Below are 24,938 nucleotides of genomic sequence, written 5' to 3' on the forward strand. Positions count from 1 at the left end.
ACCACAATACACTGTAAAAAATGAACTTAAAATAATTTTAACTATTTTTGCAGTATTTTAGTTATTTTATTAATTTCCACAGTTTTGTTGAATATTCAACCATTTTAAACTTACGTCTGACATATGACGCTTTATCAATTAAAATTTTTATAAACAATAAAATATTAAAATATTATTAAAATGTTATTAGTCTCTAGTTGACCCCCTAAAAGTGTCAAAACACTGTACATCTCAATGATATATATATTTATGATATATGACCATAAATTAAGATTAAGTTTATGATTAATTGAATACATCTGAAAAATTATTAATTCATCATGAACTTTAAAATTTAAGAGGAAATGAAGGAGTGAATTGGTTTCTCCTTATTTTTTATTTTTTTAGATTATTTTGAAATATTTGTCAAACCTTTTAATATATACAGATGCATTAATTCTCAATTCAAAGCTTCATAAGCAAGAATTAAATATGTTAATTCTGTTAAAACATTAATTAGTCCTTAATTTACCCCATAAAAGAGACAAAACATCTTAAAATTAAATAATATGTATAATATCTATGACCAAAATTTTATCTAAATGTACTGATTAACTGACTAGATCTGAAAAAAATGTAAATTAATCCTAAGATTTAAAATTGAACAGGATATGGAGTGTCTTCGTTTCACACGGTGTTTTAAGTATGTGACACCACCTCCCGCCGACCAGCAGGGGGCGCTGTGTCGCGGCTCTCCGCTCCGACGCCGCCTGCCTCCTCTTCACCCCGGCAGCCCGCAGCTTTCACATCCGGGCGGCTCTCTCGCTGCTCTTCAATCGCAATCCGCTTCCCTTCCCTGCGCTGTCCACCGGGGAGGTCCGAGGCTGCAGCACGAACCCCCCGAATCCCGGGCCCTCCGTCGGCGTCTCGCACCGGGCCTCCGAGGCGCTGCTCCCCCCATCCCCCTGCACAGCCGGTCGCACATGACGCGGGCTCGGCCGATGGTGGTGCCCGGAGCCGAGCGCTCCCCGTCGGTGCGACATCTCCGCGCTGAAGTAGCATCGCTGGCTAACGTTAGCTAACAACATCGATCTCCGAGCCGCTCCACCCCCCCTCTCCCTCCGGTCGACCCCCGCTGCCGATCCGTCACTTCAGCAGCTGATTGATAGCAAACACCGGACCACCGAGGGCATCCCCCCCCGCCTCCTCCCCGACCGTCCACCGTGTAGCGCAGGAAGCCTCTCCCCCTCCTCCGCCGTCTCCTCTCGGATTCGGGGCCCGCAGAGAGAGAGAGAGAGAGAGAGGACCGTTAGCTCCGGAGGTTTAAACCCGTCATATTTCCACCACCAGCCCGCTCCTCCAGCCCCGCTGTGCTCCTTCAGGGCTCCGTTTCTTCTCTACCTCAGCACCCCGATGCCTCCCCGGGCCTGCGTGTAATCTCCAGCCCCCTCCGAGCTCCACCGACTCTGCTGCTTCTAACTCCCCCACCGAGGGACGCTGCTCGGCGGGCACTGACTGCAGCAAACCCCGGCTGGTTCTCCTCCATCCCCGCCTCCCTTTATTTTCCTCTCCCAGCTGGATCTACTTCCCTCCGGGAGCTAGCTGGCTGGCTACATCCACTCCACACACTCTCTCAGCGGATCCAGCCACCCCTCCAGCCCGGTTCCCAGCCTCCACACCCCCCGGGCCAGATCTCCGTGACTCCGAGCCACGGGTCTCGCCATGCCGGGTCCGGTGGCCGGTAGCAAGTCCCGTGTGTATGCAGACGTGAACACGCTGAAGACCCGGGAGTACTGGGACTACGAGGCCCACGTACCCAACTGGAAGTGAGGACATTTCTGATTGCTGCAGGCTGCTGTGGTTGCATGCATGATAGTGGATTTTTATGACATTTTCTCTTTTAGATGGATGTTTATTTTTACACATGACACTATTTTAACACTTCCTCACACTCTCCTCCCCCTCACCTGCATCTCCATCTCCCATAATCTTCCTCACCTCCACACCAGAACCACATCAGCCTCCATCTCAGAGCTCAAACATCCACTAAAATGCACACAGACGCTGAAAAATGTCATTTTCTCACCTCGACTGTTGTTTCCGTCTGCCCCCACAGCAACCAGGAGGACTACCAGCTGGTCCGTAAGCTGGGCAGAGGGAAGTACAGCGAGGTGTTCGAGGCCATCAACATCACCAACAATGAGAAGGTGGTGGTGAAGATCCTGAAGGTGAGCATCTGGAGCTCCACCACAGTGTCCTGCATGTGTGTTTTGGATGTAAAATATGAGAAATTGGAGGCTTAAATTGCTAAAATGTTCTGATGATGATGTTTAGTTGAATGGTTTGGTCTCAAAGCTGTTAGTTTTAGAGGAGGTGTCCTGATTTTACCTTGTTTCTGGGCGTTTTTTGCTCACTGTGGGCTCATTTTTCACTGCACTGCTATGGAAACAGAAAAACCATGAAGAAAGACTGAGATCAGATGAACTTTACTGATCAGCTGCTAGAAATAAATGAAGTAAAACTAAAGTTGTAATAAGGACAATGTACTCCTTTCCCATGTACAGATGTGGTATAATAAATAACACTGAATTGTAGGATGCAAGACCTGCAAAATCAGATAAAATAAGACTTAATTTTCTTTTTTTTTAAAAAAAGACTTAATTTTCAAGTTTTGATAAGTAATAATTAATCTCGAAGGAAATTCTCATGCCAGATAATGTTCAAAGTTTAGTACTTAAAATTGTAAAGAGTTCAAAAGAGTAAAAGTGTTACTGAACTTGAAAGAAATATATAGAAAAAGACCAGTAACATTATCCATCCATCATCTATACACCGCTTAATCCTCACTAGGGTCATGGGGGGGTGGAGTCTATCCCAGCTGACTCAGGTGAAGGCAGGGGACACCCTAGACAGGTCACCAGTCTGTCACAGGGCTACATACAAAGACAAACAATCACTCTCACATTCACACCTACGGGCAATTTAGAATGATCAATTAACCTCAGCATATTTTTGGACTGTGGGAGGAAGCCGGAGTACCCGGAGAGAACCCACGCATGCACAGGGAGAACATGCAAACTCCATGCAGAAAGATCCCGGGAAAGCCGGGACACAAACCAGGGATCTTCTTGCTGCAAGGCGAAAGTGCTAACCACTACACCACTGTGCAGCCCCCCAGTAACATTGTTATTGCATAAAAAAATGCATTAAAGGAGATTTCTTTGATTATTTATTTTGCTAAAATGTAAAAATTCTGGAATCACCATGTCCAGTATTTGTCCAGATTTCCCCAGGTGTTACCAAAACTGAAATATTAGAATACAAGACAGATTCTACCAGTGGAATTTGAATAACATTCTTGTTCTCAAGGTTTTTATTGTAAGATTTGTTGTGATTAATTGAATATTTTTGGGTTTGGAATGAGAGTAAAGCAAAACATGCATCTTAAACATGAAGTATGAGAAAACTGCAATTGCAATTTTGGTTTAGTTTAGTAAATTTCAGAAAAGTCAATCTAACGGAGCAAATAATAGCAAATAATTTGCTGATGTATGTATTTTTTAATTTAATCTACTGATTGATTCGTCTGTAAAACACTAGAAAGCAGCAAAAATAACACAAATAAATCCAGCGTTACATCATCAAATGTCTTATTTTGTCGGAACAAATGGTCCAAAATAGAAAAATATCCGATTTGCAGTGGAGCCCGATACGTACAAGCAGCATGGAAACCTTTAACCGTCTAATTTTAGCTTTTCATGCTCAATTGATTAAAACTAGTGGAGTCATGGTTGCAGCTCTGGGTCACTAACTGCTGATCTCAGCCTGTAAAACCTTCTTTAAATCCCAGCGGAGGATTAAAGAAGTTGGTGGCAGCAGGATGAGTTCTGACTGCAGCATTCAGTGACAAAGAATTAAATATGTTTACTGTTGCATAAATAGAGTGATACGTACATGAATAAGAAAATAAATACATTATTTATAGTATTTTTTGGTTAATTTGTGTTTAACGCTTCAAGACCTACTATTGTGCAAGTCCTACAGGACATACTCTTACATTTTTACATACTGTAGTGCAATTTTTTTGAGTATTTTTACTTGTTTTACATCAATATAACCCTTATATCCCAAATTTTAATAATATGTATTAACATTTTATGTCTTAACTACTACAATAAATTGCTTAAAAGTGCAACAAACCTAAAAAAAAGAAAATATTTTTTGTTTTTTCACATACTTGAAATACAGAAGTAGCATAGCTGTATCCCTCAAATTTGTAAATTTAAAAAAGTTTCACACTATCCTGTGGTCTCCGTTTATAAAGATTTTTGTTTTGTGTGCTTTATTGTGTATTTTTACAAACCCATCACTGCAAATAAAAAGTGCTGTGAGACCAGATGAATGTGTGAAACATTAGTGGAACTCTCCAGATTTTATATACACAAAGAATGATGGATCTAATCTGGTTTCAAATCTACAACCCATCAAAAATGCAAACGCAGTCCATTTTAAATTGAAATTTCAAGCAATGCAGTTAGCTCCAGTTTATAATATATAATATGCAGCACGTCTGACTCAGGGTTTATGCTTTGTCATTGTTATTTTATTGAACTTAACTGCAAATTGTGAAATATTTAGGTGCTGCTTATGAGCCATGAATAACCACAGATTGTTTACAGAATAGCGTCTTATTGGAAATATATATATATTTTATTGTTATTGTTTTATTTATTCAACTTAAGACATTAGCAGCTTTTGTGATAATTGTTTTATCTCATATGTCATTGAAAAATTAAAATAAATACGTGTTTTGAAGCAGTTTAAATCTTTAGCCTGTCATTTTTGCATTAGGTAATATTTTGATCATCTCTTTTGTTATCTTGCACATTAAAGTTTGAGTCAGAGCTGTAAAAATATATTACAAATTGCCATATTTTTGACTAAATTAAGTGGTTTCTCCTACATTTAACAGCTGTGGTGAAACTCAGTGATTTCAGTTCCTGCTAACAGACACAACGTAAGCAGTGCCTATAACCAGATTTATTATCTCTATTGAATTAACATCTGGTCGCTGATTTCTTTGTTTTGTTCTGGAGGACGATCATGTGAGGAGCGAGACGATTCAGGAGACAGTAGTTTCTGAAAGTTTCTTAAAGTCCAGACTAAAATGTGACTCCAGAGTTTAAAAAAGTTTCAAAAAATTCTAATACTCAGTAGTAGCAGTCGTTTTTATTAATGCGAATGTTGTCTAAAGTAGCATCAATATCGGGTTGTTAACATTAACACTTGCGAATGATGTTTTTCCATGTCGAAGCATCACTTTCTGCTCTGATTTCCTGGAAACTTTTTTATTATGAACTTCGGTTATTTAAAATGGTATCTGTTAAATTTTACCTGCATATATTAAGTACTCTTTGAGGTAATTTTTTATAAAACTGCCTGTTAGCCCACTTTCAGTAGGTTTTTCCAGATGTTAAGCTTTAACCCAGAGAACACCAAATCTATTGTCAAGCACGGTGGTGGCAGTATCATGCTCTGGGGATGACATAGAAATTTGAAGCTGTTTGAATAACAATATCTCAGGAAGTATTAAAGATAAAAGCCTGAAATGTTCACTGTTATCTCTCCTTTCTTCCTATATGTATTCAGTAATTATAAAAGGTCACTCTGTTTTCTCCAGATTTCATCCTAATGTGGTGATAATTTCCAAAAAAATGGCACAAAACTACATGAAAAGTCTCCTCCAAACCAAAGTTTGTACCCACAGAGTTCGGTCTAAGTTTGAAAAATATGCTGACTTTCAGAAGTAATTTCTTGGTTATATTTTGAGAACCATTTAGAAACTCCAGTGATGCCATATTTTCAATTTTGTGTTACAACTTCACAAACCGACTCAATCAGTTATGAAAGTTCAACAAAAATAACTTTACAGGGGGTCCTCGACTTACATCAGAGTTCCGTTCCTACAGCCGACGCAAGTCGATTTTCGCCGTAAGTCGGAACTCCATCAGAAAAGCATAACTTACACTTGGGAGCCATAATGAAGGGCAAAAAGTTAGTGAATGTAGCACAATCTAAGGTGGCGTACAACCGGAGAATGGAAACAAAGCCGTCTTACAGCACCACATGACGACGTATTCGTCCGCTCCGCTCGCCAGCTAGCTCCATGTAACCAGTTCCGACGTAACGATGAAACGGCGTAAGTCGAGGATGTCATAAAGCGAGGACCCCCATATTTAATTTTTGTGACCAAGTATTTCATCTTATAAAATATTCTATGTTTTATTTTGTATTATCGTGACATGCAGCTATATGTGGTTCATAAAATATCACTCGACTTCTGCTCTATTAATTTTGTTGTTCATGTTCTCAAAGATGGGACTTTTCATGACGACTTCAACATTTTGTTTCATATTTGAATTCGCCCATAATCAGAGATTACTTGATCTCCTTGTCTAATACTGTAGATTCTGAATTAATGCAATGCTATTATAGGAATTAACAGTGAAAATGTCAGGCTTTTATCTTTAATAGTTCCTGAGATAATGTTGTTCCAACAGCTTTAAATTTCAGTGTCAGCCCCAGAGCATGATACTGCCACCACCGTGCTTGACAATAGATTTGATGTTCTCCTGAATCTTGTCTCCTCTAAACATATTTCTGGTCACTCTGTCCAATCAAGCTGAAATTTCACAAACATCTTCATAAATATACGTATTTTATGCCATTAAAATCTCAGGCTTTGACTCTGATGGCTACAAGTTTATTTATATTTGTGTGTCTAATTTATTTCGCCCTCTTTATTGAACAGGCTGTGAAGTTTTCTGTGTTCTCAGATCATATTCCAAGTCATAGTGATATAGATTTCTAATAGTAGCTCCTTGTTGCAGAGGATTATGCAAAAGAATGAATAGATTTTCAGTCCGTTCTCGGCTTGCCACAGTCGGTTGCATCTGTTGGAATGACCTCTAACCAAAGATAAACTCCCTCATGGCTTCACACTGCATCTGTTTGCAGCTTACACCCGAGTTTATAACCTCTAAAAAAAATGGGGACAAGGTGACGCATGGAGGGTCATTTGAATGAGCCTCAAATCAGCAGAATCAAGATCAGGAGTTTCACTTTTCTTATCCTGTACCCAAAGAACTCCATTAAATCTGCTTGTTTTTTGTTTTTCTGGTTGCATCAGCCGGTGAAGAAGAAGAAGATCAAGCGAGAGATCAAGATCCTGGAGAACCTGCGAGGAGGAACCAACATCATCCGATTGGTGGACACAGTCAAAGACCCTGTGGTAGGTTTGATCATAGCGTGTTTTATATTTTATTTATTAAAGCCAGGAATGTGGGTTAAAGCTGCTAAACACTGAGTGACTGTGGGGTCAAACGTGCATCAGCTTCTGTAAGCTGCTTTTTCAGCTGTATTTAATGTCCTGGTTTCCTCAAAGGAATAATGTGACTCAGGATGACAGAATGCTGAATAATTAATTGCTTAATGTTTCCTTTAAATCCTCACTTTAAGAGCGTTGAATGATATGATTCCAGCAACTAAACTTGAGTGTTTCTAGGCTAAAAATAGAGATGTTTTTTGTGCATTTTGACACAATCAAAATTACACAAATCATAAAACAGGCAAAAAACAAAACTCATATTTTTTTTGATTATTTATTTTGCAAAAATGTTAAAAAAAAAAATAAAATAATTTAAAAAAGTTAAAATAACATGTACAGCCTTTTTGTGCCCAGTGGTGTTACCCACACTGGAAAAAATAACTTACTATTTACAATTGTATTTTGTTTATATACTTGATTCCTCTCTGCTCTGTGTAAACACTGTCTGCAGTTCAGCCCAATAGTCTCCAAATTTTTTCTCATGTTACTGCTGTTTGTGACCTCTGGTTAGTAATAGTTTTATGGCTGCGTTAGCAAGTACAGAATCTTTTGTTTTTTACAGAATCTGGTTAATGGAAACGGTTGATTCTTGACAAATTTTTCAATCAGACTTAAAATATAGAATTTGATGAAATATCACGATTTTAAGCTTTGATTCAGTTCAATTTATGGTTCAGATAAGAAAGTTGAAAATCCAACTACTCTTTCTGTTTGAACAGTTTCTGTCTCTGACAAGTGGTATAAATTTGGCGATTTAGAACAAAAAAAAGATGATATGCCTGTCAAATCTGCCAGCAGCAGACGGCTCATGTCGAGTAAAAGTTGAGTTACTGTTAATGTTGTCTGGGCTGAGTTACTGAATTTTTGTCATGTGACTGTTGGTCGCAGCTGAGTCACCAATGCCTTCACAGTTGCACCAAAAAGTGCAGAATTTTTTTGTTTTTTACAGAATCTGGTTAATGGAAAAGGTTAATTTGATAAATTCTTAAATCACTCTTAGAATAAAGTGAATCTGATCAAATAGCACGATTTTAAGCTTTGATTCAGTTCCGTTTTCGGTTCTGAAAAGTTCAACAACTGTTGGACAGTTGAAAATCCAACTATTGTTTCTGTTTTAACAATGTCTGGCTTTGATAACTGGTATAAGTTTGCCAATTTAAAAAAAAGATGCTGTGCCTGTCAAATCCACCAGCAGCAGACGACTCACTGGACTAAAATTAGACGAAAATTAGAACCAGACCTGATACCAGTTCATGCTTCACACTGGTGCATCCCTGTTTACAGTAATCTTTGCATTAAAATATACACTCAGTGTCCTGTTATTAGTTTATTTTATTACTTATAGTTGTACGTTCTAATGCAATTCACTGCAACACTGTCATACATTCAGGCTATTTAGTTTTTAATTTTTTAAATTCAGTAAAGTCTTTCTCTCCAGCCGTTGATTAAACATTTAAAAAGCTCATTTCTGTGTGTTAAAGTCATGGATTTAGCTTTTTTGCCATTAAAATTATCCCCTCTTTCCTTAAAATGGCTTAGATGGATATTCAAGTTGCAGCTCCAGCACACCAGCTCACTTGTAGAAATAATTACTACATTTTCTGGTGTAGAAGGAATTCAGCCAACCAGGTCTGAAACAGATTCTAAAGAAGAATAAAGATACAGAAAGCTTCACACTGCAAGTTGACAGGATTGATTCCTTGTTTTTGGAAATTTCTTTGATTCTCTGACTGCTTATGTTGCTACAGATATGTCTTTAGAATGCAGAAAAAAAAACATGTGAACACTTTAAAACAAACCTTGATTTGTACCAGAGTGTCTTCAAACCTACAACCCTGACTTAATGCTGTTTTTCATTCAAAACTATACCCTGAACATCTTCAATCATCCTGAGCTTGATTGTGATCCAACTTCTGTTAAATAGCTGCAGTTCTGTGAGAGTTAGCATCCTGTTTTTTTTTTTTAGAGAAAAACTTCTGTAAAGTTCATTGAGATTATCTCAGCTTATCTGCTCAGGACAAGAACAGCAACCAAACCAGTTCCGATACATTTGTGAAGTTTACTCCTTTTGTCAGATTGTTTTGTAGCATTTATTGTCTCTGATGCGCAAACTCAGTGTAGATTATTGTTGCTGATGATGGAATAGCAACTTTTCCTGCTTTTTTTTGGACATTTTATTGGATTTAAAAGATTAAGAGGAACAACGTTTTCTCTCTGAGATGGGAGAAGGTGCAGTTGGGAACATTCCGCCTCAATTCATCAAATGATCATCTTCAATTTCACAGATTTTTATTTCGAAGTGTTGAATATTGATTGAGCTTCAAGGTGGTCCAAAATAGCAGGAAACATGTCTGAAATTACCTAAAATTTGCCAAATTGACTCAGAAAATGTCCCAAATGACTCAGAAAGTGTCCTAAATGGATTGAAACTTGTCCAAAATTACTCAGAAACATGTCTAAAATTTAAAAAAGTTGTCCAGAATAACTTGAAACGTGTCCTGAATTAATAAGAATTGTAAAAAATTTCTCAAAAGATGTCCAAAATGACAAATTTGTCCAGAATTATTTAAAACTTGTCCTAAATGACTCAAAACCCATATAAATTCACATTTCACCATTTGAAACAGCTTCATTTTCAGTTTATTGTGTATATTTTTTTTAAAAGAAGACATAATATACATTGTATGTTTCATGGTTATTTTTTCCATATAAAGAGAATTTTTTTCATTTCTTCCAGCATTTTTAACATAAACGAGCTGTATTTTCTCTTTCTAATAAATTTTGTAATGTTATTAGAAACATACATGAACTGGCGAATATTACAGTATAAGGCTTTCTATTAAAAAAATGTAAAATTATACATGTAACAGCATTAATTTGCTGCAAAAATAGCATTACTGTGGTGCTTTGAAGTTTTAGAATCCATGTGTTTATTCTAGGGTCCTACGTAACCCCAAATCCTGCTTCGTTCTACAGGCCTCTGGTGCAGCAAGTGATAAAATCAGTTTTGGGAAGATGCCTACTGTGATTGTGGATGATTACATCACATGGGACAAAGAAACATTCCAATTATGCTTGTTGTGATTTCATTGATTCACACACTACGTTTGGGGAATATCAGGGAGATTTACACCTTCTACTGCGTCTACATATATTTCTATATATTCTGCGTTTTCTGCATTGAAAACCAGCCTGAATCCGACTTTTCTGAGCTGGAAAACATCAACAGACGAGGAAGGTAGAATATTTTTAGGCCGTGGAAGTGCTCTGACTAAGGCAGGACGTGTTTGAGTGCTAGAGACTAGTGAGGGAGGCCACCAAGACACCTATGATTCCCCTGAAGGAGGTTACAGGAAAGAGACTAGTGAGGGAGGCCACCAAGACACCCACAACTCCCTTGAAGGAGTCTACAAGAATGCGGCTCAGGAGGAAGGCCACCAATACATCTGTGATTCCTCTGAAAGAGGTTACGATACAGAGATTAGTGAGGAAGGCCACCAAGACACATATGAGTCCCCTGAAGGAGCTTATAGGAAAGAGACCGATGAGGGAGGCCACCAAGACACCTATAATTCCTTTGAAGAAGTTTACAATAAATAGACTAGTGAGGGAGGCCACATAGACACCCGTAACTCCCCTGAAGGATTTTACGATAAAGGCACTAGAAAGAAAGGCTACCAAGACATCAATGACTCTCCTGAAGGAGCCTATAAGAAAGTGACTAGAGAGGAAGGCCACCAAGACTCCTGAGAGTTTACTGGAAAGACACTAGTGAGGAACACCACAAAGACATGTATGACTTTTCTGAGGCCACCAAGACAGCTATGAGTTCTGCGTGTTGCGGAGGGTGCTGCTGTTTGTCAGATCAGTGATTGATCAGGTGACTGGATCAGTAATGAAGGACTTCTTGCTCTTTTCTGGAGTTATTTCCGTGATTCTGACGCTCCTCTCTCTCTCTCTCTCTGCTGCTGTCCAGTCCAGAACTCCAGCGCTGGTCTTTGAATGCATCAATAACACAGACTTCAAGGTACAAACCACCTTCTGCATGCTGGATTCCAAACTGAATTCTCTGCTTCCTCTGCTGCCTCTTTACTCTAATAAATCCTGATGCAGATGTGTTTTTTTGTTTTATTCCTGCAGGAGTTGTACCAGAAGTTGACAGATTATGATATCCGTTTCTACATGTATGAACTACTGAAGGTGAGACTCGACCTTTTTTTCACCCGGAGTGTTTCCTTTTTCTATTTATTACCACTCCGCTCTCCCACTCAGTTTCTTGGCGAGTTTCCCAGGAAATGGAGAGACTGAGCGCTGATTTGAATCTTTGTCTGCTCTGATGATGTTGTGTGTTTCTCTGCCAGGCTCTGGACTACTGTCACAGTATGGGAATCATGCACCGTGACGTCAAACCCCACAATGTGATGATTGACCACCAGTTGAGAAAGGTAGGAGGTGCCCTATTTAGACTTCTTTTTTTCCCTTCTCTCTGGTGCCCACACTCAGAATATTATCTCTCACCCTGCTATTTCAGCCCTTCTTTCTCTTCTGTCTCTCGCTGGTTATTTTCTCTCTTTGCCTTTTATTCCCCTCTTTTGTTAGGTTTTTTTTTTTTCCCATTTCAAAAAGCAGTCGGTATTGCATTAGCGTAGGCTTTTCTACACACCGAGGCCCCGGTGCGAGTGCATTAGGCGTGAGGTGCTTAAAATAACAGCAGATATAATTTCCATTGTGCTGCTCTCTGTTGGTGCAAAACAATTAAATCTGCGCTCAGTTTTATCAGTGTTTATTGTTGCAAGTCTGAGTATCTCGGAAAACTAAATCTTTACCAGCATCAGCTAAAAAAAACAACATTAAAAGGTTTTTACATTTGAGTTTTCTTCTTTTCTGCTGCAGTAAAACTTCTGTTGGGAGGAAATGTACCATCTTATACAGTGTCTATAAAAAAGTGTTCAACCTCTGTGGTGGTTTTGCATTAAGTCATGGTCAATGTAGTTTGGCTTTTTTGACAAGAATTTATTTTAAAAAGTCTCTTTCAACCAAAACACCTCACAACAACACACTTATGATTCTTCTGAGGCCACCAAGACACCTATGACTACTCTGACGCCACAAGATACCCATGGACTAATCTGAGGTTCCCAAAATACCTATCACTCCTCTTAGGCCACCAAGACACCCATGACCCCTCTGAGGTCACCAACAAACCTATGACTCCTATGAGGCCCCCAAGACATCTATGATTCCATAGAGGCCACCAAGACACCTACGATTGGTCTGAGGCCTGCAAGACACTTATGGCTCCTTTGAGGCTACCAAGACACCTATGACTCTTGAGGCCACCAAGGCACTTATGACTCTGCTGAGGCCACCAAGGCACTTATGACTCCTCTGAGGCCACCAAGACACCTATCACTCGTCTGAGGCCACCAAGACACTTCCTGTTCCTCTGAGGCCACCAAGACACTGATGACTCCTCTGAAGCAACAAAGACACTTATGACTCCTCTGACATCACCAATGACCCTTCTGAGGCCACCAGGACATCTATGACAACTCTGAGGCCCCCAAGATACCTTCAACTCTTCTGAGGTCACCAAGACATCCATGACTTCTCTGCAGACGTTACAAGCTTCAGGGGCTGAGATGTGAGGGACTATGAATACAGTAACTGTTGTTTAGGCGCTGTCATGTCCAGTTGTTGATTTTTAGCGTTAATTTGTTTATTTGTGTGTTTTGGAGAATATATTTGTAATTTTCTAGCTGCCAGTAGAAGCTTTTTGGGGTTTTTACCTTTTGCTTCTATGTGTTTCTTAGCTGTCAGTTTAAAAAAAAGTCTGCAAAACTTGAAAAGAGTTCTTCTCATACAGAAAACTCTGCTTTTTACCTGCCTGAAAAACACCTCTTTTAAAGTCCTTGCTTTTCTATCGTTACTTATCTACATCATCATGTCACACATTTGTATCTTCTGCTAGAACTACGTCTCTCAGTCTATACATACATACATATGCATGTTTATCTACAAAGAGGCTAAGCTAAAAAATCCTAGCAGCGAGGTGATCATCCCACATCGTTCAGGTCTGAGAGGCAGGCAGATGTTTCCAGATGTGTGGTCCAAGCTCTTCTACAGGAGCACAAAGAACCAGGCAGCGCTGTGGAGCAGAAACTCGCCGGTTTGAATCCAAACCGGGCCGACGTCCAGCAGAAACCAGCTGGTGCATTCAGGGCTCTTTGTGAAACACTCGCAGCCAAAAAGCACATTTTCTCTGATGTGGAAAACAAAGTCAGGAGACTCGACTCAAGCAGTGGAGAGCAGAGGAACGGCAGCAGCAGGTGATCTGGAGTCGGAGTGTGGAATATTTGGCTGGAGCAGGAGGCCGTCGTTCACCGTGGAGGTTCTTAGTTTGTGCGGATTCTCATGCAGCACCTTCAGGGAGGCGTTTATTCATTCTGCAGCTCCATAATGACACCAAACATTCAGACCTGTAGGAACGTGGTGGTATTCCTTAGTTTTCCTCATGTCCTCAGCTGCTGGAGTTACCAAACAGCCTGATTTGAAGCCTCATAAGGAGACCATTGCATTAATCTAATGGACAGGAAATAAAGGCGTGGGAGATCTTCCAAGGTTCTGCTTTGACATCATTTCTCTGACTCAACTGATGTTATTTAAGAGCTGATAAAGTTATTGATTTCATGTGGCCATGACCATGAAAAGTCTTCTAACTCTTAGTCAGAAGAGGGAAGGATTCAGACAGTTTTTCTTTCTTGTGGCCCATGAAGATAATTGTGTTTAAACTTTCACTGCATACATAAAACCTAAACTTTAGAAGACAGTTTGCAGCTCATCTTTTTACAGTGATGTATCTTAAACTACATTTATATGAAACATCTGTATAAAATATGTGCAAGATATGAAGTAAAACAGGTCTAATGAGAGACTGTGTCCAGCAGAGGCTGTTTTAGCTCCATTTTCATGATGTTTTATTGTTAATTCAAATTTTTGAGTAATTTTGATTAGTTATGGTTCATTTTGGGCAACTATAGAGTAATTTTGATTAATTATGGTTCAGTTTGGGCAATTTTTGAGTAATTTCTGACGAATTATGGTTTATTTTGGACAATTATAGTTTATTTTGGACGATTATTGGATAATTTTGGCAAATTGTGGTTTATTTCGGGCAATTATTGGGTAATTTTGGCAAAATGTGATTTATTTTGGACAGTTATTGAATAATTTTGACAAATTATGGTTAATTTTGGGCAATTATTAAGTAATTCTGATTAATTATGGTCTGAATAAGGTTATTTTTGTTTGTTTTCTTCACAGCTACGCCTTATAGACTGGGGCCTGGCCGAGTTCTACCATCCATCCCAGGAGTACAACGTCAGAGTGGCCTCGAGATACTTCAAAGGTCCAGAACTCCTGGTGGATTACCAGGTAACACAAACACCTGAAACTGTGCCAGTTAACCCTCTGGACCCCGAGCAGCTTCTGGCCATTTTTACTCACTGCGGCCTCATTTTTTACTACAAATCTAAAGTCCTGCACCCCCACGGAAAAAGAACAACCAGGACTAGAAGCAGAGAAAACTCAGAAATATCTTTTGCACAGTTTGACACAATTTTAATGCTACAAATCATAAAAAAGAAAAAACGAGAGTTGAATTTCTTTGATTTTTTTTTTTTTAGCAAAACATGCAAAAAGCTGGAATCAACATGTACAACGTTTTTCCGAGCACACAAAAGTGATACAAATACTGAGAATAAATGGTGATTCTGCACGCTGTAGATATTTTGCTACTGTTGCATTTTTATTTTTGTTTCTATACTTGTTTCCTCTCTGCTCTGTGTAAACACTGCCTGCATTTCAACCGAATAGTCACAGAATTTTTACCACATTACATTTGGTCACAGCCGAGTCAATAAATGTTTCACAGTTGCAGCAAGGAGTGCAGAATTTTTAGGTTTTTATAGAATCTGACTAAAGCTGGCGGTTCTTTTTTGTCAATTATTAGAAGTGGATATAGATTACAGGGATTATTGATGAAATTTCACAATTTTAAGCCTAGATTTGAGAAACATTCCCGCAATAAGTTGAAATTTCTTCCCATGTTTACAGTTTTTGGCTATGATAGTTAATATTTTTTTATTTTTTTTTTAAAAACCTGGCTGGGGTTCAGAGGGTTCAGCTCCTTGATGCTCGGCTGTTTTTCTGGGTGGATAATTCTCCCGTGTGTGTTCTCATCATCGGCAGCGCTGTTTGATGATCTTGTGTTGCAGATGTACGACTACAGTCTAGACATGTGGAGTCTGGGCTGCATGTTGGCCAGTATGATCTTTCAGAAAGAGCCCTTCTTCCACGGACAAGACAACTACGACCAGGTAGCCGACACTCACCTGCAGCTGCAGCACAATAAAGACTCTATGAACACGTTTATACCTGATCAGACTAGCAAATAAAGACTGTTAATGAGTCATTTCATGCACACATATGTAGAGAAACTGATCAGAATGTTGGCAGCTTCCTGTATCTCAGTTGAGCACAGTGTTGTTGTTTTCCTGCACTCTGAGCAGCAGCAGCAGGAAGGGGGCGCTGTTGTTCCAGCTCAAACACAACCACAGAGTTTCACACTGGAGAGTGGAAGGTGTTAAAATCTGTTATGTGGCCGCCCAAGTAGCTCAATTAATTAGGGCTTTAGTTAACTAAAGAAAATCTTACTGGACTGAAATGATACCTGGTTCATTCCAGAACTGGAGGACTTTTGGGCTAAACCTTCTCTTTTACAGTTTTCTGCTACATATTCATCAATAATTGGTAATAAACTATCAAAGGCTTGATTGGCTCAGATTATACATCAGTGGTACCATTTTTATTCTGTGTTTTATGTGTTGTTTGCTAACCCTACTCTAATCACAGTAACAGGGTTGCTAATCCATGCTAATGTGATCTTTTTCTCAGCAGTAGAAGCTAGATATTTAGCTGCTGTTACTGCTGACCAAGAGGACAAACTGACTGATGGAAAACAGTCCAAAGAATTAGTCTGATCCTGATAATATGAGGTAGAGTGAGACATTCAATCAAGGCTGACAATTTTATGATAATATGAAAAATAGAAGAGAAGACATAGCTTTGCTCTACCCATTCTTTAGGACAACTGTTTTATGATGTTGACGACAAAAACAAGACACAAAATGACAAAAAGAAGATCCAAAATAAGAAAAACAAGCCAGAAAACAATGAAAATGAGACATAAAATGAGAAATTCAAGACACAAAATGATAAAAACAAGCTAAAACATGACAAAAACAAGACGGAAAACAAGAAGAACAAGACAGAAAATCACAGAAACAATGTACAAAATGACAAAAATGAGACAGAAAACGACAAAAATGAGACATAAAATGACAAAAACGTGACACAAAATGACATAAATGAGACAAATGACAAAACAAAATGACAAAAACGAGACAGAAAACAACAAAAACAAGACAAAATGACAAAAACAAGACACAAAACAAGAAAAATGAGACAGAATGACAAAAAAGAGACACAACACGACTAAACGTCATCAACAGAGTTTTGTGTATGTTGTGGGACACGTTCCATAGATAATGGTAATTAATTAAAATATGTTTATTAAAAAAAATCTACAATTACAAGAGACATCAATGAAAAAATAGCACCAATAAAAGGAGATTTAAATTTCGTTTTTACTGTTTTATTTGAGATTGAGTTTGGTCATCAGGGGGGTGGGACAAGAGAAAAATGACATTTTAGGGGGAACTCCAGACTTATCTGGTATTTTTAAAATATTTTCAAACATTCTTTTCTCCTAGTTTCTTTTAGATTTGGTCTCAGAACAAGTACATTTACACAACAGCTGCATGTTTTAGTATTATTTGAAATTTGATGGGTGGGATGTAAACTGTCCTCCACTTCTGGAATGACCCAGCTACTTTTCAACCAGTTAATTGGTCACATGGTAGAAAAATCTGCAGGTTTTCTGTGCATTAACACTCTACCTGCAGCATTATTGGCCTGAATGAATTCCAAATCAACATAAAAAGCTCATATTTGCAGCATATTTAATCATTAGTTGTCCATTTATATAGAAATAATAAAAGCAGGCATGAAATAGAGCCTCCACATACTATAGATATTTAACTACTTAGATTTGTTCCATTAGTCATCACTATTTGCTCCGTGGAAACACAGCCTGCAGTTCATCCTAAAAGATTTTTTTGTCACATGACTGTTGGTCGCAGCTGAGTCAGTTATAGCTCCTTGGTTTCAGCAAGGATGCCAGAATTTTTAGTTTTTTAAAGAATTTATTTATAGGAAACACTTTATTTGATATGAGTGGAAGATGTTGTTGAACTATCACAATTTTAAGCTCATTTTTGTTTCCTAGCTGGTGCGAATCGCCAAGGTCCTGGGGACGGACGAGCTGTTCGGCTACCTGCGCAAATATCACATCGAGCTGGACCCACGATTCAAAGACCTGCTGGGACAGTAAGTCTGCTCTGAAGATGAATCTGATAGACAGCAGCCGAATATGAGGTCAGATGAGAATACAGGCTGAAAATACCCAAAGAAAGAATGATAGAAGAGCATCATTCCTGCACTGATTCACATTTCTGCCTTCTCTCCTGCAAATAAACCCCTAAAATGTAAAATCTCCACATTCCCACTGATAGAACAAGAACTTCTCACATCTGGCAAACTTTTTTAGTCTGTTTATTTTTTAATCCGTACTATTGAGACCCCTTCTTGTATTTTAGAAAAGCCATAAATCAGGGGTGTCAAACTCATCTTAGTTCAGGTTCCACATTCAGCCCAATTTGATCTCAAGTGAAATCTGAGCATAATAACTTATAAATAACCACAACTCTACATTTTTCCTTTGTTTTAGTGGAAAAAATTCACATTTAAGGAATTATCTTTTTACAAAACATTATGAAAAACCTGAAATTTCTTAAGAAAAATAAATTCAATTTGAACATGATGCTCCAGCTTATCATTTACACGTTAAAATTACAGATCACTGAGTGTCTACAAAGACACAAAACATTTAGTCACAGATATCTAGAGCTGAACAATATAGTATTTTACTTAAAAAAAAAAAAACAAAACGAAAAACAACAAAAATAAGACAAAATATTACAAAAATTAGACACAAAATGACAAAAATAGACAAAAAACACAAGCGAGACAAAAAGGAAACACAAAATGACAAAAACAAGAGACAAAAAAGACAAAAAAAAACAAGAAAAGAAGACAAAATATTTCAAAAATGAGACACAAAATGACAAAAGAACAATAAGTAATCTAGTATTTTACTCAATGATCTAAACAACTTGTCATGGTCTGGAATTTATTTTAATTTTATAGTTTTACAAATTGCAGTTAATGTCTTCTGTGTAATTTTTACTCTTTACAAAGTCGTCCCAGGGGCCAGATTGGACCCTCTGGAGGGCCGTTTTGGCCTGCGGGCCGCATGTTTGACACCCCTGCCCTAAAGAATACCATCAGTTTTCTGTAGAACGACTGTTGTGGTCGGAAATAAAGATTCCTTCTCTTAATCCTTTGTGAAAAACTGACCAAAGTTCCTGTGACAACTTCTAGAATGTAGATTTAGAGTAATTAATGATATGATTTACATGTTGTGGATAAAAAACCTTCTAAAAAGTGTATAAAGTTAGACTTTACCTGACTCTACTACATATTACAGCTAAGTCCCTACAGTAACATGAAGACCAGAACTTAACCTGGACATGAATCGGTCTAATTTTGAGCCAGAGGTTTTCACCCTACAAAAATATACATAAAAGTCCAACAGTTTCAGGTGTGGTGTCCCCTATGAGCAACCTTTGTTTTGTAGCCTGAAAGATGTCCTTCATTGGGCAAATAAGACCATTTGTCTGATGAAGGTCTACTGAAATGTTGCACCAATAAATTTATGACAACAAGTTTGACAGTGTTAGTTTTGTACCTGTTGAATGTGCTCCTCCCTCTCCTACACACCTGCCTCATGAAACAGATGTACGAAGCGCTCCCTTGAGATAAAAGACAAATAATCATCTCCCAGTGTTGTGTACTGAGCTAAATGTTGCTCTTTGTAGATTTAGCAGCAGTTCTGATGGTTTTGGTGTCTAACTGTCGTCGTCGTTTCCCTGCAGGCAGAGCAGGAAACGCTGGGAACAGTTTGTTCAGACGGAGAACCAGCACTTGGTGAGTCCTGAAGCTCTGGATCTGCTGGACAAGCTGCTACGCTACGACCACCAACAGAGACTGACGGCCACAGAGGCCATGGAGCATCCATACTTCTGTAAGCACACAGCTTTTCACAGATACACCTGGAAATAACAGGAAGAGATGGTTTTGATGCTCCAACTCCAGCTAACTTAAAGATAAACTGTGTGATTCTTTCAGACCCGGTAGTAAAGGAGCAGTCTCTGTCCAACTCTGACAACAACATGGTTACCAGTGGCAACACTACAGCGCGATGAAACAGGTGATGCTTTCAGAAACTGGTCATCCACCACACTAGTTTAACCCTCCTGCTGTCCTCATTTATGGGCACCAAAAAATATTGTTTCCTTGTCTGAAAAAAAATCCAAAAATTCAGCAAAAAAAATAACGCCAAAACTATGACTGCATTTTCATTTTTGATTAGCGGTAGATTTGAAACTAGATTAGATCATCATTCTTTTTGCATATAAAATCTGAAGAGTGCCACTAGCGTTTCACACATTCACCAGGTCTCAGAGCGCTTTGTCGTTGCAGTGATGGGTTTGTAAAAATACACAATAAAGCGCACATAACTAAAATCTTTATAAACAAGACCACTGGATGCTGTGCAACTTTTTTTTTTTACAAATTTGAGGGACACAAAGTGCTATATAGTACATGCTATTTCTGTATTTTGAAATACATGTGAAAAAAACAATTTTCATTTGTTTAGGTCTGTTGCACTTTTAAGCAATTTAAGGATAAGGATAAACTTTATTGATCCCACAGTGGGGAAAGTTCACCGTTACAGCAGCTCCAAAGAAAAAGTATAAAGGCAGTGCAGGAATAGATAAGAAAAAGAAACACAGTGCAAAAATTGCAGAAAAAAACATTATATACAGATGATTTTTTTCTTCTTATAAATATGTAGAAGATTATATACAAGAGGAAGTATTATTGTAGTAGTTAAGCCATAAGTCAATACATATCATTAAAACTTGGGATATAAGGGTTATATTGATGCAAAACAAATAAAAATGCTATAAAAAATTGCACTGCACTATATAAAAATGTAAGAATATGTCCTGGGGGACTTGCACAATGGTAGATCTTAAATGTTTAGCAAGTATTTTGCTATAGTTGCAACCTTATTACCAAACATGAACCTTTAACCATCTGAGCCCCAAAACACAGATTTGAAAAGCAAGTTATCAAAAAATAAATGACTAAAACAAGATGTCCCAAACAACTTGATTTACACTTGACTCAATCCAAGTCATTAACTATTTAGTCCTGAGTACCATTTTAATAGATAATACAAAATCAATCCAATATATATGTTTGACAACTGAATAACTCTGCAATGAATTAAGAAAAAATTGCATTTCTGCATCCAAGCTGTTGTCTAATGTTCATTACGTGGTCAGGATCCTTGTAGTAAGGCTCCTATTGGTCACTGTCTGAAATGTAGTGTAAAAAGGTAGGGAGTAGTGTGGTTCCACAAGCTCCAAATGTCAGAGAAAAGTCTTGTGGATCAGCTGTAGTACCTGGTTGTTCCTCCAGGTGGAGCCTTTTGCTGTTTAATACTGTACAAACCAGAGGAGTCATCATTCAAGCTACAGGCAGTTTCATGCTGACAATCAAATAGCATTGTGCTGCTTTAGCTGGCATCAGGCACCATGACAAAGACTCCCGTGGTGCTTAATGACCTCCGACCAGAGCTCATGTGTTTAACTAGGACAGTGGTCTTATACTCCAGTGTCATATGTGACCGAGCCGCTTTCGTGACTCATATCAAGTGTCCGTTGACTGAAATAGAAACATCAGTGCAGGACAGAGGTTTACAGTGACTTGTGTTGGGTTACTCCATTATTGATTGAGGACGCTGCTGAACATTGAGTTTAAAAAAAAAAAAAAGTCTTCAAAATTTGTGCCAAGCCACAATTTGTGCTCTCCCTTCCAACACCAGTGTGACCGTGGACACAAACAAAGGATCGGGGTTAAGTTTGTCGATACTGATCAGTTAAGAGATGCCTCGGCCCTGATCTCAATCATTGAGAATGAACTGGGACATCTTTAGTTGTACATTTATGATTTATAGCATTTTAGTTTTCTTGTTCTGCACAGACGACATTTCTGGGTTCTCTCTACTTCTAGTCCTTGTTGTTCTGCTTCCATAGAGGTGCAGGACTTTATATTACAGAAAAAAATGAACCCACAGTGAGTAAAAATTATCCCAAAACTACCTGGGGTCCAGAGGGTTCCCATCTGGATTTTATTTGCTCTAAAAATGATCTCAGAATGTTCTGCGAAGTTCTAGTAATGTTCTTAGTAGGAAGTTGTTTCAAAGTTCACAGAAAGATGTTCTTGAAGTTGACACAACTCGAGACTTTCAAAAAATGTTTGGTGATAACATTGTTAGACCATTATGACCTAAAGTTCTTAAATCGTTCTCTGAATGTTGCATTGAGAACGTCCTTCCTTTGTCATTGTGGAACATTACAAGAACATTTCATAAAAACATTGTCATCTGAGGCCTCAACAATATCTTTTTGGAATGTTGCATTGAGAACATCCTTCCTTTGTTGTCATTGTGGAAACATCCTATAGAAGAACATTCTATAATATGTTCTCTCAACAAAAAGACAGAATGTTTTACTTTCAATATATCACATCACAGGAACGTTATTGAACGCTCTGTATGCAAAAACATTCTGTCATCGATAACATTTTACATTTTACATAATGTTTGAGAACCTTCTTCCTTTGTTGTCATGGAACATTGTAAGAATGCATTACAGGAGAATGTTCTAGAGCGCATTCCCTCAAGAACATCCCAAAAAGACTCTCAGAAAATCAGAAAAAGTTGATTTGTTCTTAGTTTACCTTCATCTGACAACTTCCCCTAAACAGCCTCTGAATGTTGCAGCTGAAAAGTTGCGTCTTTGTAAATTTTTAACCTTGTAGGAACATTATTTGAAAAGATAAACATCCTTAAAACGTTCAGTTGAAACTTTAAAACGCCGTTTGATCCTGTGGACGATGTTTGCTAAAGTTGAGGGAGCGTTCCCTGCCAGCTGGGTTTATGTTTATTGATTTTATCTGATAAAATATTGATATTTGAAGGGTTTGGAAGCCATTTTCTGTAGTTTTTGAGAAAATGGGTTCAAAGTTTTGCGTTTTCCAGAATAGTCTGACATTCCACTGTAATGCTATAGGCACTTTTCCACTGACACCGACTCGACTCGACTCGACTCGTCTCGGTTTAGTTGTTTTTCCATTACATTGAGTACCACCTCATCGTGGGTGGAGTCGTCATAGCACGGCGGCCCGGAAGTCCCGTAACGTCATTTGTGTGCGACACAAATGCAACACAGCAAAGGAGGACATGGAGGCGACGGTATACCTGCTGTCCACGGTAAAGGTCTGGTTGCCATATTGAAATTTTGCTAAGTTCCATGAAGAACAATGTGCACCGATGCTGGTGCCAGTTTTTTTTTTTTTAAATAGCAGGTTTGGCTTTCTTGAAGGAGCCGCTCTCATGAATCGTCACTCCCTGTCCAATCAGTGGCCTGCACTCTGTAGACGTCACATTATCGGCTCAACTCAACTCGCTTGGAATCTCAGCCGAGTAGGTACTAAAACAGTACCTGTTACCAGGTACTACGTCCTAATGGAAAACCTCACAAACCGAGTGGAGTCGAGCCGAGTAGATGCTAGTGGAAAAGAGCCATAAATTTGATTTGTGGGTTAGACCACTTTGCCACTGAAATCTAGATCTTACAGTATTACAGAAACGATATAAAACTCAGTTCCGTTTTTTGGTTTTGTTTTTTTTTTGTTCATTAACATTACGTTTCTCTCTCTGTCTTTTCTGCAGAAGTGGAAGAAGAAGGATGTTTGTTACCTCAACTTTGTACCCGGTTGTGACAGTAACTTTGACAAGTGTACAGTGACAATGGATCAAAGTAACTCTGACCAGTTACACACTCACGGATATGTGATACACACATCTATACACACCGACAACAGCAAGCACACTTCTACACAAACAGCAGACGCACACACGTATACATACATACATACACCCTCCTCCTCTGTATCAGTCTGTGATTGGCTTGTCCTGGTTTTCCTGTCCAGCAGCCTGACCAATGAGCTTGAAGCTGCTCCCCCCTCCATCGTCCCCTCAACCGGTGTCCCAGCTCAGTCTCATGTAGGTCAACAAAGACATTTAAAGACGATTCAGTCCCTCGTCCTCTCTTTGTCATCCCTCCTTTATATCTCCCCTCTTTGTTTGCATCAGCATGGAGAATGAACAGGAGTGTGAGCCTGTACAATCCCGACTCCCCCTTTATCCTCCCCGGTCCGATCCATCCGTCTGCCCTCTTTTACCTCCCCATCCTCTTCCCCAACAGACAGACAGGCGTCTTAGCACTACTCCAGATCTGAAAGTGGCATGGTGGACTCTCTCTCTAGATAGAATGATGATGATAATAATAATATTAATGAAAAATAAATGATTTTTATTTAGATGAGCCGCCTGCGTCGTGAGTCGCTTTGTGTTGGTGAGGTAGAAGCATTTATTGAGCTTCATGTTTTTGTTTAAAGGGAGTGTGAAACATCTCTCGTACCATTATTTTGTACAATGTGTTTGAATTTCATGTATAGTGTTCTACATGTTGCTGTTTGCGCAGAAATATGACTTACATTAAGAAGTCAGTCGAGACATAACTGCAGCAGTAATCAGGATGGTTTATAATGAGCTGGAATACCGTTAATCATGGCTGCAGCGGTCATCCTCCTAAAATGACGTCACAGAAAGTGCACCACAGGGGGTCCTCGGTTTATGACGTCCTCGACCTACGGCGTTTCATTAAGTCGGATCTGGTTTGTGGACGAATACAAGACTGCTTTGTTTACATTCGCTGGTTGTACTCCACCTTGGATTGTGCTACATTCTAACTTTTTGCCCTTCATTATGGCTCCCAAGTGTAAGTCAAACTCCTCTGATGCTTCAAAGAAAAGGACATCCATCTCCATGGAAGTGAAATTAGATTTAAAAAATTAAAAAACGCTCAGAACAGAGCGAAACACCGACAAACATCAGCATTATTAGATCAAGTTGTAAAAACAGTGCAACGTATTCTGTTGTTTTCTTGTAAAATGATTCATACATGCATGAAAGTCGTTGGTATTCATGACTTTTAAGAAGAGCTGATTGATTTTGCGATGCATGTACCGGTTTTGTTTACGTTTTCACTGGAGTTCCGACTTACGAGGACCTCCTGTACTTTCACAATCGAGCTCTGAAAAGCAGCTGCTGCAGACTTGATATAGGAGTTAT

The 24,938-nt window shown here is 38.7% G+C and overlaps 1 protein-coding gene across 1 annotated transcript; it reads left to right on the forward strand.

Moving 5' to 3' along the window:
* Nucleotides 1–1,292: 1,292 nt before the first annotated feature.
* On the forward strand, nucleotides 1,293–24,129 carry csnk2a2b (casein kinase 2, alpha prime polypeptide b). The gene is made up of 12 exons (XM_023291811.3): nucleotides 1,293–1,805; nucleotides 2,096–2,207; nucleotides 7,169–7,270; nucleotides 11,343–11,393; nucleotides 11,507–11,566; nucleotides 11,728–11,811; nucleotides 14,690–14,800; nucleotides 15,643–15,744; nucleotides 17,775–17,875; nucleotides 19,543–19,691; nucleotides 19,796–19,877; nucleotides 23,475–24,129. The coding sequence occupies exons 1-11, from the start codon at nucleotides 1,702–1,704 to the stop codon at nucleotides 19,870–19,872; spliced, it is 1,053 nt and encodes a 350-aa protein (XP_023147579.1). The 5' UTR covers nucleotides 1,293–1,701; the 3' UTR covers nucleotides 19,873–19,877; nucleotides 23,475–24,129.
* Nucleotides 24,130–24,938: the final 809 nt, after the last annotated feature.

Source organism: Amphiprion ocellaris, chromosome 3, assembly GCF_022539595.1.
Source record: "Amphiprion ocellaris isolate individual 3 ecotype Okinawa chromosome 3, ASM2253959v1, whole genome shotgun sequence".
NCBI classification, from domain to species: domain Eukaryota; kingdom Metazoa; phylum Chordata; class Actinopteri; family Pomacentridae; genus Amphiprion; species Amphiprion ocellaris.

Bases quoted from the DNA above. Each gene is read 5' to 3' on its own strand.
- csnk2a2b (XM_023291811.3), top strand. From the start codon at position 1,702: ATGCCGGGTCCGGTGGCCGGTAGCAAGTCCCGTGTGTATGCAGACGTG. The intron at 14,801-15,642 runs GTAACACAAACA...CTTGTGTTGCAG, and splicing joins AACTCCTGGTGGATTACCAG to ATGTACGACTACAGTCTAGA. The intron at 19,692-19,795 runs GTAAGCACACAG...TGATTCTTTCAG, and splicing joins CATGGAGCATCCATACTTCT to ACCCGGTAGTAAAGGAGCAG.